Genomic DNA, 18,703 nt, shown 5'->3' with positions numbered 1-18,703 from the left:
CATGCTGTAATTACCACAAAGACCAGCTGGTAACGACCTGTCCCTCACGGACTGCGTGACTTGCGCCACAAGGTTGTTGTTTTTTCTGCGATTACAGACAAATAAATTTTTTGGTCGACTAAGTGAAGTCTCTTCTAGTCGACGAATGATTAGTCGAATATTAGGGGGCAGCCCTACATAATATAGCATATACAACAGTTCTTTCTGGTTCTCGAATCTGATTGGCTGAGAGCCATTTCCAGCTGTGCGATATTCACACAGTATCAGAACTTGAACAGTTTCACTGTTTGTATCACTCAGCTTGCAGTCGAGCAAATCCACCATATTGTTTTTAATGTATTTTTACGAGTTTTTTTAGGCAAAAATTTAGTTATTTTTAGACCCTAAATATGTGAATCATATATAATTATTAGTGCCTATTTTACAATCCATTTGGAGTCTTCCGCAGATGCGAGCTCCAGGCCATCCGTGGCTGTTCAGCGCTCATGTACCCGCAGAGAACACCGTCTCGGACAGTCCTTCGGGAATTTGCTGCTGGCTCTTATGTAGATCGTGGTTAAACATGAGATAATTTATTTGGGGTATATTAAATGGGAAATATTTGGTCTTATTAATCTAATACTTGCTCCAGAGCAAATCAATTTTGGTTAAATGGGAAATATTTGGTCTTATTAATCTAATACTTGCTCCAGAGGAAATCAATTTTGGTTAAGTGGAAAATTAAGTTTCATAACTCCATATTTAGGCTATATTTCTTTTCACTTAAATCTTGAACTAGAGCACTGATTTTGTATGTTTGACTGAATTGTCTGCTTATTTCCTATCGTCTTTTGTAATGGTTATGTTGTTGATTTAAATATTGTTGTATAAATAAATAATTTACATAAATAATATGCCGTGTTTGGTATTAAAGGTTGTATCAGCGATTTCAGGCCCCAAAAAATAAATGATCACATCCATTTAATCTTTCCTAACGATCCGCTAGCTGCCCGCCCCATAAGCAGGCCGTCAAAAAACACGTCTCTGTAGGCAGCCTAGGCTCTGAGATTCCAACCAATCACCAACAGGAGCTTTGTGTTGTGAGGATCTGCGCTCGTGCACGGCTGCACGCGAAGTCGGAGCTGAAGAAGAAGCAGTGTCTTGGAATAAACACGATGGTATTCCCTCGCCCTAATCCTCCTCCTCCTCCTCTTGGGGATTGACTCAACTGTTAAATTTCTCGTTCATTGATAGACGCTGGCTTCTTCAGCTCCGACTTCGCGTGCAGCCGTGCACGATAGGGCTGCAGCTATCGTTATTTTAGTATTCGAGTATTCTACGGATTATTCCATCGATTAATCGGATAAAAATTTGTGGTAATAAAAATAGATCAAAGTGCACAACAGCCTTTAAAATGACTTGAAATACAAATAAGTAACACTTTACAATATGGTTCATTAGTTAACTACCTTATGAACAATACTTCTACAGCATTTATTAATCCTAGTTAATATTCATTTCAACATTTACTAATACATTAATCAAAGGTTGTATTTGTTAACATTAATGTACTGTGAACTAGAGTGCGGATCGGGCCGACTTTTTCAGTCCGAGCCCGGCCCGCGTCCGACAGAGCAGTAACCGAACCCGACCCGAGCCCGACAGGCATAAAGATATTTATGTTCGAGCCCGACCCGAGCCCGACAGTTAAAATCCCATTTTTTTCTCATACTAATGACAATTGTACGTTTGTTTGTGTGGAAAGCCCGCTTTTATTAAGCAACTGTAGGAAGGCAATCGGAAATGTCAACAGGACAAGCGCATCAGCGCGCGGAGCAACAAGCGCTCTTAACACCTGGCGCGCGCACATTATGCACGTGTTTCGTTGTCACGGCTACATAAACAAATGTCCGCACACAGGAAGACGGATGTTATGGTAATATTTTACATGTATTTTAATCACAAAAACGAACGTTTGCATCAAGTGAAAGCATCAGGCACATCGGCTACCTACCAGTGATGCGCGGGTTGATCCAAAATGAGCGGGTGCCTGCGGTCACCCGCGGTTACCCGCGGTTACGAGTCATCCAAAAATATTTTTAATGATATTCGGGTCGCGGTCGGTCGGGTCGTTTGAAATAAAGATGCCAATTAAACCTTTGTACTTTATATAGTAGACACAATGTTCTATGAAATACATAGGTGTACACTTTATTGGCTGAATAACTGCGCGAGGATGACGCACGAGCTCATCAGAGATGACAGTGGGAAATCCTTATTTACCTTTTGAATGTTGAGTGCGTTATTAACTTTTGACTAAAAGCTGACGCGGGACAAAATGCCCGATTTCCAACACGTTGAACTGAGCAATGCCATTGTGCCATTTTAATAGGCTTTTAAACGCATATAGCTCAGTAATGTCAGTTTTATGTATTTGCTGAGAGGGGGCGGGGTTTTTGTTGGGAAATTCGGGGGAGAGACGCGCAGCGCACTTCGATTAGACTGGATAAACACATGCAGCATCTTAATTGTTAAGAAAATGAAACGAATTAAATGAATAAATCAAGCCTTTATTACAAAACACTAGGCGATATCATACAGCACTCAGAAAAATAAGCACCCCTAGTTCCTCCGTCTATGGCCCAATGACTACGATGAGCATTTACTAGCTACTTAAAAAAAACGCGGGTCAGGAAGCGGGTCGGGTACAATATTGTCTTTCTTTTTTTTTGCGGTCCGAGATGCGGGCGGGTTATTGAAAACGTCGGTCGGGTGCGGGTTGTTTATACATTGACCCGCGCATCACTGCTACCTACATAAGCTGTTTTAAATTTAAAATGTTCAATGCCTTATCGCACTGATGTGATCGAGCCCGACCCGAACCCGAACATCATTTCTAAATATCTGTCCGAACCCGGCCCGGCCCGTCGGGTACCGGCGGGTCCCGTCGGGCTCGGGTCGGGTATCCATCCTCTACTGTGAACAAACATGAACAAACAATGAAACTAACATTAACGAAAAGATGAATAAATACAGTTACAAATGTATTGTTCATTGTTAGTTCATGTTGGTTAATACATTAAAAAACACACCGTGGAACTTTTGGCCACTATGGGCGCTAGACCTGTAACTTTCACGTCGAGCGCCCCTAGAGGCTAGTGCTGGGTATCGATTCAAATTTCAAGAATCGATTCGATTCCGATTCTCAAGATCTTGAATCGATTATCATTATTCGATTCGATCTGATCCGATCTTATATTTTTAAAATCAAAAGTTAACTGTTCATGAACAATCAAGTGTTTGTATTAAATAACATTCACAAACATACATTAATGTTGTAAAAATGTATTGTTCACTCAATGTGTTGATGTTAGATAAGGCATTAATGTTAATGAATGGTATCTTAATGTAGTGTTACCAACTAAACAGGAGATAAAACGTGTTTTATTTGACTTGACTTTATTTGATTTAAAAGGCCTTTTAAACAAGATACAACCGCACACGATACCACTTTAGGGGCCGTTCACATATCGCGTTTTATGCGCGTGCAAATTCAGTGAGAAGCACTTCAATGCATCTCAACAGGACAGGTCATGTGACAAAAACCAGCGGCCTTTCCGTAACAACATGGAAAGCTCGGCCGAACAGCTGATCATAGCTGTACAGGGCGGCTTTTTATTTCTCATCTCGATGAATATATCTAGTAGTAAAGCTAATGCAAGGGCTAGAAATCAATACATTTTTTGATGATACTTCCTCGTCATCATGGAGAGCGCAGTTTGCGCCGCTTTCTCCTCTCCACAAAAAAAGCGTGCAATGTGAACGGCTCTTTCCTCCTTTCTGGTCAACAAGTGGATTCAGAGAAACCGCATTAGCAGCGCCGCCGGTCGCCATGTCTCTGAGTTACGGATCGATCTTTAGAAATTAATATGAAAATCGATTCAGAATTGGTGAATCGATTTTTTCAACACAGCACTACTAGAGGCCACAAGCGCCGCAGCACTGTTGCAAAAGTCAAGACATCCATGATCCCTCTCGCGTTTTCTCTTTTTTGCCTCCTCAGAAGCAGTTTTAAACTTTTTCCTTGCCTCAGCCATGGCCAGGAGTCGAGCAGGCGGAAAAATAGTAGCAAAAGCGTTAGCTCCTTGAGCATATCAGAGCTTGTGGTCACGTGACATCAAAACATGCAAACTCAGTGCAAGAGTTAAACTTTTATTTTGACATAGTGATGGACAACAATTAGCATATATTTCAGAAAGATATTTATGTATTCTCCAGTGTTGGCGTATATTTATAAATGAGTTGCGTTACGAATCTTGTGAAACGGTGCACACTGCGTGCAGATGAACGTTATAAGCCACACAAACTCACAGCACGCAGAGATGGAGTTGGAGAAACCTGACACGCATAAATGATGACAGTGCAACTGAAACACGCGTCCAAGGTTTTGCGTTCCCAAATGCACATTATTGGAAACCTAAACTAACAGCACATGCAGAGACTGAGTGAGTGTGTGTGGAGCAGCGCTTACTGTGAACGGAGAGGTACTTTTAACACAATCTGCGCGCATTAAAGCGTCATTCTCTGTGGGGAAAAAAACCCAGCGCATATATTTTTTGCACATATCACAGCCTTATTGATTTTATGACAGCACTATGCCATATTATGATTGTAAATTGTTTTAAATAGATCGCGTAGCCTAAGAAAACGATGTAATAATGTGGTTCAAGGATTCACGGCTGTGGAATGTGCCACTTCCGGTATTTTGCCGGTTACTCAACACGGGTAAATTGCAATCAAGATTTTTTTTTATCGAATTCGACTTTAATCGAGGAATCGCTACAGCCCTAGTGCACGAGCGCAAAACCTCACAACACCCAGGCCCTGTCGGTGATTGGTTGGAACACTATTTATTTTGGTTTTGAGTGGTTGTTGAAACCAATTGTTTTTGTGTGCAGATCTCAGAGCCTAGGCTGCCTACAGAGACGTGTTTTTTTTGACGGCCTGCTTATGGGGCGGGCAGCTAGCGGATCGTTAGGAAAGATTAGATGAATGTGATCATTTACTTTTGGGCCTGAAATCGCTGATACAACCATTAAGAAAGGATCGTGATATGGACTTCAATGAAAGTTACATTACGCCATTAGATGGCGGCAAAGACTGTTTTTACGAATGAGTCAGAACACGGAAGTTGTTTTAGCGCTGTCTGTCATGGGAATGACAATAACGAACAAATCGCTTTCCACAGCGGACATTCAAACTGATTTTTTTAATATAATATTATGGACATTGACCTGAATGAATGCTATATCAAAAGCAGGCAATACACTCGTTTAGTCGATCCCTCTCATAATACTCTACATAATACAATAAGCCTCAATGAAGCGACTCAACGTTTCTTCGTTAGAAGTTCTAAAGTGACATTTTAGAATTAGTAACGGAGGTATAAGCGCAATATCACACTCGTAGCGGTGCGATATGCCTATACATCAGCGCGCTGCGATTATCTTTGGCCTCTTGCCTATGGCCGGGCTGATATACAGCCGTATCGCACTGCTGCTTGTGTAATATTGCTCATATAATAAGGTGGCTGGGTGTAGTATTTGGAATGAACAGTCCCATTGTCCAAAAAGAAAAACATGCATTTAGTACCTAATTTGCCAAGTTAAATTTGCATGTCAGTGTATGCAAAACAAAGTCAGGAAGGAAAGAAAACACACACACAAACATTTATCTCAGATAGTTTAGCAAACTAAACTCCAGCGATGAACCTCTGAAAAGAAAATGCTACCACAGCTCAAGAAATGAGGAAGGAGCAAGTAGGGTGTGAACAGGTTTCCTCACCTGGAGCAGTTGCTGCTTGAGTTTCTGGCTGTCGGACAGGTGCAGCTCACTGAGAAGGTCGGCCACCAGCCCAGGAGCCTGAGGTCTGAGGAACACATCACTGTTTCTGGGTGTGGAGCACCTGTTTCTCTCCATTCCTTTAGAGTTATTATACCCACTGTCCATCTCCTCCTCCTCCTCCTCTCCTCCCTCTTTGTCCTTCTCTCCATCCCGGCTGTCATCCAGCTGAAGCTCTAAGTGGCCAATAGAGTCGAAGGGGTTGAGGGTAAGGGCGGTGAGTTCTCGTCTCAGGCTGTTCTTCTGCTCCCTCTCCTCTTTCAGGGCCTCGAGTGCCTCATCCAGCTGGCGCTCTGCAATCTCCCTCAGACGCCCGGCCTCTTCCAGCTGTGCCTTCATCAGGTCCAGCTCCTCGTCTTTATGAGTCAACTCCAACTTCACTGACTCAAACTCCACCTGTGGTAACAAATGTTAATGTTTAGTGATAGTCTGTCTAGTTGTAATAGTAACGCACATACATATATTACTTGTTGAAAAGATAGGTATAAGGATTTAATAGAAATTTAAATAGTTAGTTTGGATAAAAAGAAAGTTATTATTTAACCAAACCTGCCTGTTAGAGATCTGAACGTGAAGACCAGTGTCATTTACATGCTATTATAGCATTTATTAATATTAAAATTCATCATTTTTGTACTTATATTTTCTGTATTAATTTGTTTAAGTTTAATCATTTTGTCGTGTGCTTTTGTAATTTTTTCATTTGTTTTTATAATAGTTTTTTATTCTATAAAGCTTTAATTTGTTTTTATTTCAGTTTTAGCAATTTTAGTGCCAAATGGAAATTAGTAACTTAGCATTGACAACTAACTGAAATAAATTTAAGTTTTTCATGTAATATTTATATTTTAGTTCTATATCAATTACTGAAAATGTGTTTTAATAGTTTTCGTTTGTTAGCAATAACAACACTGCCAAAGACACAAAGCAACTACTATTTCGACTAAGGTTACCGGTACTAGAAGTCATACACCAACTTCCGCATGTCTACTTCCCATGTAGCTCCCTGCCCCCAAAACACAGTGCTAACTTGTTAGGCTGGATTAGCCTGCCTTTACGGATCTCATGTCATATAACAAATATTACAAACTTTGATGACAAATTACAATAAATATTACAAACTTTGATGACAAATTACAATAAATAAATTATTTTACTAGGGAATAACAGGAAGCCAGCTCTTCGTGACATCTTAGCCACTGTTGGGCTATTATGACACTGGATTTGCTCCTGATTGTGACTTTCACATTTACATTAAAATCATATAGTTTGTAAACAACATAACTGAACAACTAGTTCAGTGCAGTGATTTTACTCTCATTCAGATACTTGCATAAAAATAATCATTTTTGACCCGAGTGATATCAAATTATCTCCAGACAAATTTAACATCAAATGGGTTCAATTGTTAGCATTCAGAGTCAAGGTGCAGTGTCAGGCCCAAAACTTTGCATACGATGAGATCTGGTGACATTAAATCAACTTTAAATTCTTGAGACACAACACATATTTGAGTTAATTCACTATGACTAGTCCAGTTATTAAAATCAAGTATTGAGGACAACTCAGCTTATTTGTGTATTTACTGTATAAATTCATCCTGAGCAAACCGGTTTTTAGTCCAATAGGGAAGGCATTCTAGCCTGTGTCTCTGAATATTTATGCGGGAAGTGAATAAAACCTTTCTCTTGTGCGTTCCCTCAGAAGGAAGGCTTTGTCAAAAATCAGCTGAGACTGAAGCACTACAAGAGAAGTGTTTGTACTGCACAAGTGACAGCAGCGGCAAGAAACACATTCAAAGTCATAAGACATCTCTAGTGAAGCACATTCCACCAGGAGACTTATGTTCAGCAAACACTAAAAGAAAGGGCTTAACTTTGCATGTAAAATTGCATTAGAGGATTACTATGACATATTTATGAGAAACGGCTGGCTATTCATTAAATACAGAAAACAATAACACAAACAATTCTTAAATATAAGCCTTCTCCAGATCTACAGCACCACCTTCCTCCCACCCATTTTCTCACACACCTGGTTCTCCTTAAGCACTGAGACTTGTTTCTGCAGGGAGATGTTCTCCTCTTCCAGCTCACTGTTATCCTGAAGCTGCTGCACCTCTCGAGTCTTGTACTCCTTCATCTCCTCTCTCGTACGGGTCTTCTCCACCTCCAAACACTCGTACTCCTAGAGAGCAGAGGTAGTCAATCAGGACAGGTCCACAGAATTCAGGACAGACCGAACAGAAATGATTAGATCTGCACAGCAATTACATGGGGGTAGCTTCATAAAATGTTGCAGCTGTAAATCCAATCAATAAAAATTATCTTAAGTCAATAGTTTACTACAGAGTAGTATTAATATTTTTTTATTTAAAAAAAAAACCCGATTTCCTATAGAATTAAAAAATAATTATTTTATCCTTTGAAGTGCTTGCTTATTAGCTAAAATTATTTTATTTTTCCACACAAAAGTAATTATTTTTTCCACACAAGCTCTTAAAGGAGTAGTTTACTTTAAAATGAAAATTACCCCATGATTTACTCACAAGCCATCCTAGGTGTCTATGACATTCTTCTTTCAGGCGAATACAATCAGTTATATTAATAAACACCCTGACGTTTCCGAGCTTGATAATGGCAGTGGATTGCAACCAACAGATTGAAGCTCAAAAAAAGTGCATCCATCTATCATAAACGAACTCCAAACGGCTCAAGGGGGTTAATTAAAGGCTTTCTGAAGAAAAATATTCATATTTAAAACTTTATAGAGTAAAATAACTAGCTTCCGGCCAAACGAACATAGAGATTCCACTTAAGTGTAAAGCGCAACTTATGCGAGTAATGCAACATACCGCTGATATTTACGCTACGTCATGACGCACTCCGCTACTTCCGATGTCACAAGTTGCACATTAGGCGCAAATAGACTGCATATGGCAGTTTTGTATGACCAATTTTACTTTGTAACGTGTTAAATATTTAATATATCTAGTATTTTTGTTACAAAATCTCATCGGTTTGCTTCAGAAAGCCATTTGGAGTTTGTTTATGATGGACGGATACACGTTTTTGAGCTTCAATCTGTTGGTTGCAATCCACTGCCATTATCAAGCTTGGATGAGTCAGGAAATGTTTTAAAGGGCACCTATTATGACATTTAAAATGTTCCTAATGTTGTTTTGGGAGTCCCCAACAACAGTTTTACATGCATGCAATGACAAAAAACACTTTTGTTGTCGTATAATATGCATTTATTTTTACCTGATTTGCTCACCGACTCCCAAATGATTCGTTTAACGACTCACTTTTCCAAACCCCTCCTTTGCGCGACGCTAATCTGCGTTGATTGGTCAGATGACCCAGCAGTGTTTACAGTGATAATACTTATTGTTTAACACAGAGTACAATGATGCTTTTATCAATTAAATTGTGTTATAATAATGATTATAGTCCACTGCTTTGTAGTTTGTAGTAAAAAAAAAAAAATAAGATAAAGAATTTAATGTTATGTTAGCGAGCATAGCCCAGAGTTCATATTGTAAAAGCACAATCAGTCTTTGTTTGCGTTAGCCCGATGCATAAACATAACGTTTTACAAAAAAAAAAAAAAAAATGCAGTTACGTTACTACGAGGTATTATTCTATTCTTTTAGACAACTCCGAAAACAACGACAAACACTTCACATATCTCAATACAATTGTCATTGAAGACCTAGAAGCTAAACGGTGCTTACACAACAAACAAAATAATTATTAAGCATGCTACATAAAACATAAAAGCAACAATTATTAATATCACTTACAGGTTGTGATACGGAGGAGGAAGCTGATGCAAATACACTTGGAACTGAACCTTCCTTCAATATCAGCCGGCTCGCGAATCCAAGTTTGATTGCATTTAAGTTGGTAAAGCAATATCGTCTTCAAAATGGCGCGAACAAAGCACAAGGCTCGGACTATACTTCTGTGGTATAGTTGTATAGCCTATATGAATTGTAGCCACTTAGTCTTCAAATGCTCCTCCTTGGGCAGATGAAAAAAGTTGGCTTTTGAGTCGCACTTCAGAACACAGCGTCTCGTCGCCATGATGTTTTCCCTGGCCTTGGAACGCAATAAGTGGGCGTATCGTATTCAAATAACTTGACAAGTTGACGTCATCTAGTCAGAGAAAAAGCTTCGGTCTTCTAACGATTCATAAAAATGACTCCGAGTCGACTCTCACTTTTGAAAGACAATAACTTTATATACGGTGCACTTTCATATTTCAAACTTTGCAGGATGTTTTTGTTCACTTAGATGTATGTTACACACTACATGAAAGGTAAATTTCAAAATTCCATAATAGGTGCCCTTTAATATAACTCCGATTGTATTCGTCTGAAAAAAGAATGTCATATACACCTAGGATGGCTTGAGGGCGAGTAAATCATGGGGTAATTTTTAATTTAAAGTGAACTAGGCTACTCCTTTAAATTTTACACACACAATAAATACATTTGTAATTCCAAGAAAATAATATATATATATATATATATATATATATATATATATATATATATATATATATATATATATATATATATATATATATATATATATATATAATAAACAGTTTTTGGCCCAGTGTCTGAAATTAATTTTTGACCAAAGCCAAAAAATGTGCAGTGCATTACTACCTTTAAATATGCATGACATTTATACATCTGTTACTTATAGATGTGACAAGCATATTAGTGTATTGTACATGTACAATAATTTTGTTAGGTCACTATGGACTCTTCGCTTCAAGCTGACTTTGAAACTCAACCCGGTTTTGTGTCACATGATCAGGCCTCATGAAAAAAAGGACTCAGATTTCTACTTTTACTTTGATCAGCTAGTGTGCAAGCAGAGGTTACATAATGAACACCATTTCAGCTTAGAATTTTCATTTTCTTTGATGCTGTTACACAAATATAGCCTTTTAGCATATGAACCCTATTACATAGCTAGTCAATATATAACAGTTAATTAACGTTTTATTGGACTTGTGTCTATGTGGTCAGAAACAGTAAGGAACATTTTTGTGTTAAACTGGCCTTCTGACTGATGATGGTGTTTGTACCTTCTTCAGCTGGGTGGAGAGCCCGGACAGCCTCTCGTTTTCAGCCGAGACATTGGCCAGCATGACGCGGGCCTGTTTAAGCTCCGCCTGCAGTTCATCCATGCGAATCTCCATGGCCGTCTCTTTAGTGGCCGACTCTTGCAGGAGCCTCTCTTCTCGACTTTCCCCATCTGCAGCTGCACGCTTATGGTTGCTCACAGAGTCCGTCAGAGCCTATAAACATTTACACCAATCAAATCCTCTCATCCCCACTATAGCAAGACTCTGAATTACACTAGAAAAGTGTTTGCCAGTTCCCAACAAACAAAAGAACAAAACAAAACAATTTAGTTGATTGACAGAATGAACAAGCAACATTGACACAATTTACAGCTCTCTGCTATTTTGCATGAATGTCTGAAATTCTTCAAACAAGTTTTCAGAGCTGTTGAAAGTTAAGAATTTGTTAGTCTTCAATTATTTTAAGTGATTTGTTTACTTGCCTAGCCAATAAACAACAGCAACTGTATTGAGAGCTGGCAAAGTGAAACTTTACATTACATTCCAGCTTCACTGGCAAACAGAGTGTAATTACAATGGGTTTAACTCATGCTAAAGCCGCTTTTGTGCTTGGACAAACCGTAACAAACATACCCCAGACTGTCTCACACTGAATTGAACTGTTACCAGATGAACCAATACTGGACAGGTTGCCTTAGCGCAGCCACACTTTTCTCTGAACATTATAATTTGAATCATGTGAGAACATGTGGGAAAGCATGTTTGTGCTGCTCTATAATTAATGATGAAAGGCAAAGTGAAGAGGGGGAAGTGAAGTGTACATGAGAGCCTGTAAGAGATAGGGGAATGTATACCTCTGTACATTACCAGTATGTGTATGAGGAGAACATGCTGTTTAAAAAACAGAAAATGAAGATGTCCCCCAAAATGTTTTCCTTGCGTGAAACACAAAAGGAGATGTCAGAATATCTCAGCAGCTCTACTCCATACAATAAAAACAGAAGGTGATTTATTACTAAGGCTAAGCGACAACTAAGTTAAGCTCTAAAGCGACAAAAAAAGCACCATAAAAAGTATCAAATGTCCATGGCTCTAATGCAATAATTGTAGGGCTGCAGCTATCGATTATTTTAGTAATGAAGTATTCTACCGATTACTCGAGTAAACAGATAACAAAATGTGGTAATAAAAATAGATCCAAGTGAACAAGAGCCTTTACAATGACTTAAAATATAAATACCAGTATATAACAAGCAATAAAAATTGGTTCATTAAAGTATCACAATAATATGGGTTTTATTGAACAACACTGTAAAATTACACTGTATTGTACAAATGTAAAATAGGCTAAATTATATAAACTAATATAAACATAACTTATGTATAAATAAAACATTACGTACTATAACAATGCCTGCAAAGGGGGCAAACGGCCTGGTGTTAGTTGTTGTTACACCACGACATGATCAAATCCTTGTTTAATATTGTGGTAAATGGTAAATGGACTGCATTTATATAGCGCTTACATGTTGCCTCACATTCACCCATTCATACACCGACGGCGGTGTCAGCCATACAAGGCGCCATCCAGCTCGTCGGGAGCAGCTGGGGTTAGGTTAGGTGTCTTGCTCACGGACACCTCGACACTTGGTCAGGTGGAACCACCAACCTTCCGGTTTGTAGACAACCTACATGAACCACTGAGCCACTGCCGCCCCTGAGAACTATATTGGACAAACCATATTTATTTCAAATGTCCACTTAATCTTTAATATTTGGTCACCTCTATACGATATAAATGCAACAGCTGCTGTAATTTCTTGAGCAAAAACATGCAAACTTTTTAGGGTTTAAACTTTTATTTGGAAATCGCGATGAACAACAATTTGGATATTAAGAAACATATTTATGTATTCTCCTGTGCTGGCATAGAGTTACGTTACAAATCTTGTGAAATGGCGCAAACTGCGTTCTCAGATGAACGTTATTAGCAACCAAAACTCGAAGCATGCCATGCAGAGATGGAGTTTGAGTGCAACCATGAAACAAACCGCGTCCGACTTTTTGCATAACCAAATGCGCGTTATTGGAAACCTAAACAAACAGCAGCACATGCAGAGACTGAGTTTGTGTGTAGCAGCTCCGTAGCTAAGGTACTTTTAACATGCAATCTGCGGTAATGTAATACTAATGCAAATAATTAAAGCGTTGTCCTTCTCTGTGGAAAAAACAGTGCATATATTTATTTAAAGGACAAGTTCGGTAGGGGGGGGGGAAGCGAAATAAACCTAAAATTCTCAGGACAGGAGCATGTGTCCAAATATTAATTTTAACCGTTCTATTTCATCAGATACAATCTGTAAACAGGGCTTTAAGTGTAAAATACCAAACTTGTCCTTTAACTGAATCGCTGTCTTTATGAATAGCAATATGCTATATTATGATTTTAAATATATCGCGAAGACTTGGAAAAGTGTAATATGGCGGTTCATGGATTCTAGTCCGTGGAACGCGCCACTTCCGGTATTTTGCCGGTTACTCGACACCGGTAAATTGCAATCGAGTACTTGACTTTAGAGGAATCGTGACAGCTCTAAATAATTTAGAATTTAGAATTGGTGGGGGTTTTTTTGTATTATCGAGAGTTATTATAGGTTTTATAAATATTTTGTAAAAATATTTTTTTATTTTAATTAGGCTAGTTTCAGTCATTTTGTTGTGCATTTTGTCTTTTTTTTATTATGTCTATAGTTTTTATAAATTTTTAAATTAGTTTTATTTTAGTAAATTAAGTTAAACTAAATAAAAATGTATCGGCAGAAATAACTAGAAGAAATAAAACAAGTGTCTTTTATTTCAGTTTAAATTGATGTTCTTTTAGTATTAGTTAACTATAATAATTGCTCCACATCTTTCATAGGAGCTCTCAAACACACAAGAACCAATGGCCTTTGGCTTCAACACACTATTTATTTATGCATTGTATGGAAAAGAGCTGCTTTGGACATTCTGCCGTAAATCTTCTTTAGTGTTTCAAGATAGCAAGACAATAATATCGGTTTAAAACCGCACAGGAGAGGCAGGTCAATCAATTTTAATTTGTGGATGAACTATTGAATAAAAAATTAAGATTCAATAAAAATATTAATTAGTAGAATCTTAGAGGACTAAACAGGAAATGACAATGCAATGTGAACCACATCTACATCTCTAGAATATCACACTAGACCCAGATCTGTTCACTCCAGTCATCTCACTCTACCAACCACACTCACCTACTTTGCAGATTTCATGCTCTACTAATCAGACACACAGAGAGAGAGAAATACACGAGCCTAATCTTCATACCAGAGGGAGTGGGTCAACAATGTACCACATATGTGAACTACATATTAAATATGAGTGACATATTAGCCGAAGTTGGCCAGCCAAAAATGGATGTGCACATATAATGTCCTCAATGTGCTGCAAATTTGTAGAACTATAAAAGTCCAAACGCAGGGATTTTGGGCCACAGATTTATGTAATAAATCAGTTAACAAAGAGAGCCAAAAAAAAGCTAATTCGTCCCAGGCTTACAGCCTATTTGTTTTCTTCTTTGGCCATGGACCACAAAGACTGATCTGTCTGAACAGATGATATATGAAAATGGCAGTGTACAAGAAATGGGAACATATTCTGACATATCCTCAATTTAAAAATTCAAGAGACTCCCTTAAAAGCAAACTTAAGAAAAATATCTACCGGTATACATTTTCCTATAAAAGATTATTTTTTTTTTCGTTTTTTTTATGGGGAAACAAGGCAATTTAAATAAATACAAATGAGCTGATAATCTGGCAAGAAGTAAAGTCCTTACATTTCACAGGAGCTCATTAATCTAGCAAAAGATATGGCATTTCATCATTCATTATTTCACAGATTATTCAATGATTATAATCAAAAGAATAACATGCAGATCACTCGATCAAGCTCTATTTGGCTTGATGAATCGTCAAAACTACACTATTTTCCTTTTTGCCATCATTTCTGAATACTTCTGGTTAGTCCACTGGGTCCCAAAGAACTGTTTATGTTTCATGTCTGATTATCATTCAATATAAATGTCAAGTTTTGGTTTGGTAAGTTTTTACAGAGTTCTGCAGGGAAAAGCTTTTGCTAATTTTGCCATCATCCCCAAGTTTTCAACCTAAAATTAAATGACAAATCCTGCAATGATACTGACAAAAAGGGAAAACGGGTCACTGAAAGTGGTGTCCTATCTCAAGACAAAACATAGGAGTAGGGCTGGGCGATAAAACGATAACGATAATTATCGCGATATAATTTTTCTCGATAAAACGATATCAAGAGTTCGATAAATGTTCGATAATTTTTTTTTGCGCCAAAAGCGGAACGAATCTCATTTGAACCGCGCGCGCCACACGGACCGTTTATCCGCTCGGCTCAAAGTCCAAACGGCAGCGCGAGCTCACTCGAGCAGACGCGTTTACTCTGATCGGTCTCGGACTCTCGGTCACTAGATCCAGTGAGAACTAGAAGCGCTTGAATTCAGCGAGGAACACAAATGTCTCAGTGATTTTAACCAGTTTAAAGGCAGATGAAACAGCACTGACGAACAGGAGAAGCACTGTGCGCAACGATACAGTCAGAAGGCTTTTCCGTCTACACATTCCCATAATTTACCACGGATTTAACGTTACTGTAACGTTAGCCTAGTAATATTAACTGCACCATGAAATGTGGGATATATATATATTGAATTGTATAATATTATTAATGTAGACAATGTATTAAAGGACTAATTGAATATAATTACAGTTTTTAATAATGTATTTAGGCTAACTTACTGGTTTTCATAAATACCATAGAAACGTCACAATATGTGACGTTTCTCACATAGAAACCATAAAGTTACAACAGAAACCATAAAGTTACATTTTATCTGTGGTTATCATGATCTAAATGCATGATGCTGATGCACCAATGGTTAATTTTAATAAAACTAAAGAATAATACATTTTACCAAATAAAAATAATGTTGTTACTTTTTTTAAAACAGATTTTACTGTTTTTGTTAATGAACATAAATTGTATAAAGTAAATCTGCATCCTAACTCAAGCTAATACTACTGAAATAAAGATATTTATTTTGTTAAGGAAAAATGTCAAATATTTGAATGTTCTACCTCGGATTTGTGAATGTTCACCTGTTTGGCAAGTGTTTGTCATGATATGTTCTGACAATAAAGAGTAGTTTAAAAACACAACGCTCTACAGCTTTCACTTAGGAGTAAAAATCTGTCTTTAAACTTGAAATAAATAAAGATTTGACATTTATCGATAATTATCGATATCGACTGATATAAAAAAGAAAAACCGTGATATTTTTTTTTGGCCATATCGCCCAGCCCTACATAGGAGTATACAAACTATCCATCTTTAACACCACAAGGATATGAATCACACATGGATGACGATGATTCTGATCATTCAACAGAAGAAAAACATCCCAAGGCTGATTGTGGAACAGCTAAACGACATGACTTCTCAATGCTTGATTGTTACTTGGACAAAATCCCTTTACAGAAAAAAACACTTCAGGAAGCAAATCACAAGTGCAATGATTCTTAGTGGTTCTGAACTGAAACAAACAAACAAATGAATAGGCTTTTCAACCCACTTTGATGTCAAAAATTAGAACTATGTCTCCACTGTCAAATCAAATTCTATAGGCCTATATAAAATCAACAAATTTATCTGTTTTCAGAAGCAAACATGAACAGGTTGTGATATGCCCTCATCGCTCATCCTCAAATAAACAAAACTACTCAAGAGTCAAGGTAATAGGAAACATAACCCAGACTACATTTAACAAGTTAACTTGCTTCAATAATAAACACGTTTGTGTAGACAAAGTTTTGTGAGGCAAATTATTGGCTGCCGACTTGCCGAGAGAATGAAACCATTTAGACAAAACATACTCATACCTACGCCATAAATCATTCCACGGGTTCCTTTGCCCATATAATCTTTAAGCTAATATGGTTAAGTGCTTGCTGTCCGCAATGGAGGGGCTCGAGGAAGCCGCATCAACTCGAGCTTAGATATACACATATATAATTGTATTTGTTAAGAATTAATAACATAAATATCACTGGGGGGAAAAGCTCTTGTTTCATGTAACAATTCCCTAATACCTAAATCTAAGCTTCTGCACCTCTTTCCTTCTTTCTATATCTTTCTCTTGACTGACCTCTCTGAGCTGTTGCATTTCCATCTTAAGGGCTTCATGTTCTTCTTCCAGCTGGCTGTGTTTGGTCTTCAGAGCAGCGCTCTCCTCCAGAACGGCCAGGCCGTACCGTGCAGCCTGTAACTTCTCCTCATTGGCCTCCTGGAGTTCCGCAGTCAGCCTTTCCACCTCTGCTTGAAGCCCCCCTTCTCCTGCTCCGATCTCCTCCACCTCTCCATCACCCCCTTCCAGCATCCTCTGCCCAACCTCACGCTCTGGCCGAGAACAGACACGTCACTCCTGTCTCGTCATCCTTGAAGTCAGCAAGAAGACATATGGACTAGAGTTAATATATTATATAATATAAATATATTAGCATCCACACCAATTGACTTATAAGCACATTCTGCAGTTATTTTGTCTGGCGTTTTAAAGAGCTCACACATTTGAACTCGGGTGGATTTTTATTGGCTGTTAATGATTTTTATCGTTCATCAGCTGGGGGAAAAAATATCCAGAAAGTGATTACAATGATACCTCTGTGTTGTTATTATAGCTATGCTGTGTTTCCTATTCTCATAAAATTAAAACTGTTCTAAAGTTCATTTTTGAAAGAACAAGTTCTCTAATTCTCAATAAAACTGCATTTATTTGATAAAAATACAGTAAAACAGTAATACTGTAAAATTATTATAAAAATTTGGGGTCAGTAAAATTTAGTATATAAAAGAAGTCTTACCAATGTGATACCCCAAAATTTTGAATGGTAATAAATAAAAAATATATATATAAAAATGCTGTTCATTGATTTTTCTATTCATCAAAGAATCCTGAAAAAAAAAATAAGCGGGAATTTTTTATAATATATTATAAAATATATAAAAACATTTTATTTTATTAAAATAAAAATTATTTTAAATGACTGTTTTTACTATTTTGATCAAATAAATGCTTGGTGACCACAAGAGACTTATTTAACAAAAAAAAAAAAAAAATGTAATTATTCAGAACTTTTGATCTGTAGTGTATTATATATTAGTGGGAACGGGCCTTTAATGTAATTTTTCCTCTTGTCTAAACTGCTCTTTTCCACTGAAAGTTGGTGATTACTGCTTTTCTTGGTTCCCATTAACTTTTATTCTATTGAAAATGAACAGTTTTGACATTCTGGGCTGCGTTTCCAAAAAGCATCGTAAGCCTAAGTTGATCGTAGAGACCATTGGTGGCAATGTTTCAACAATCAACTTAGGCTAACAGTGCTTTGGGAAACGCAGCCCTGCTAAACATCATCTTTTGTGTCACAGATTAAAGTAGAATGGGTTTGGAACAACAATGACAGGAAAGCTAACGTTAAATTACTTGTAGGTAAACTTTCACATTCATGATTTTAATGTGTATAAAGATTACCATCAGTCCTAACATAATGAAGCTTCTTCAAAAGCAACTGCACAGCTCGAAGACCCCAGATTTAACATTATTATGAGA

The 18,703-nt window shown here is 37.6% G+C and overlaps 1 protein-coding gene across 1 annotated transcript in view; it reads right to left on the bottom strand.

The window, feature by feature from the left end:
• Positions 1 to 18,703, bottom strand: part of LOC307011831 (protein bicaudal D homolog 2) — a 32,677-nt gene that overhangs the window by 12,795 nt on the left and 1,179 nt on the right. Inside the window, exons 2-5 of the mRNA XM_079637844.1 lie at positions 17,243 to 17,531; positions 10,987 to 11,199; positions 7,915 to 8,067; positions 5,824 to 6,276 (exon numbers count right to left, since the gene is read on the bottom strand). Of these exons, the coding sequence (XP_079493970.1) occupies positions 5,824 to 6,276; positions 7,915 to 8,067; positions 10,987 to 11,199; positions 17,243 to 17,473 (1,050 nt within the window). The 5' untranslated portion in view covers positions 17,474 to 17,531. The remainder of the gene's footprint in view (positions 1 to 5,823; positions 6,277 to 7,914; positions 8,068 to 10,986; positions 11,200 to 17,242; positions 17,532 to 18,703) is intronic.

The sequence above is a fragment of the Phoxinus phoxinus genome, assembly GCF_949152265.1.
Source record: "Phoxinus phoxinus genome assembly, chromosome: 15".
NCBI classification, from domain to species: Eukaryota; Metazoa; Chordata; class Actinopteri; order Cypriniformes; family Leuciscidae; genus Phoxinus; species Phoxinus phoxinus.
The sequence above is the reverse complement of the archived record's forward strand: the minus strand, read 5'-3'. Positions and strand labels throughout refer to the sequence as shown.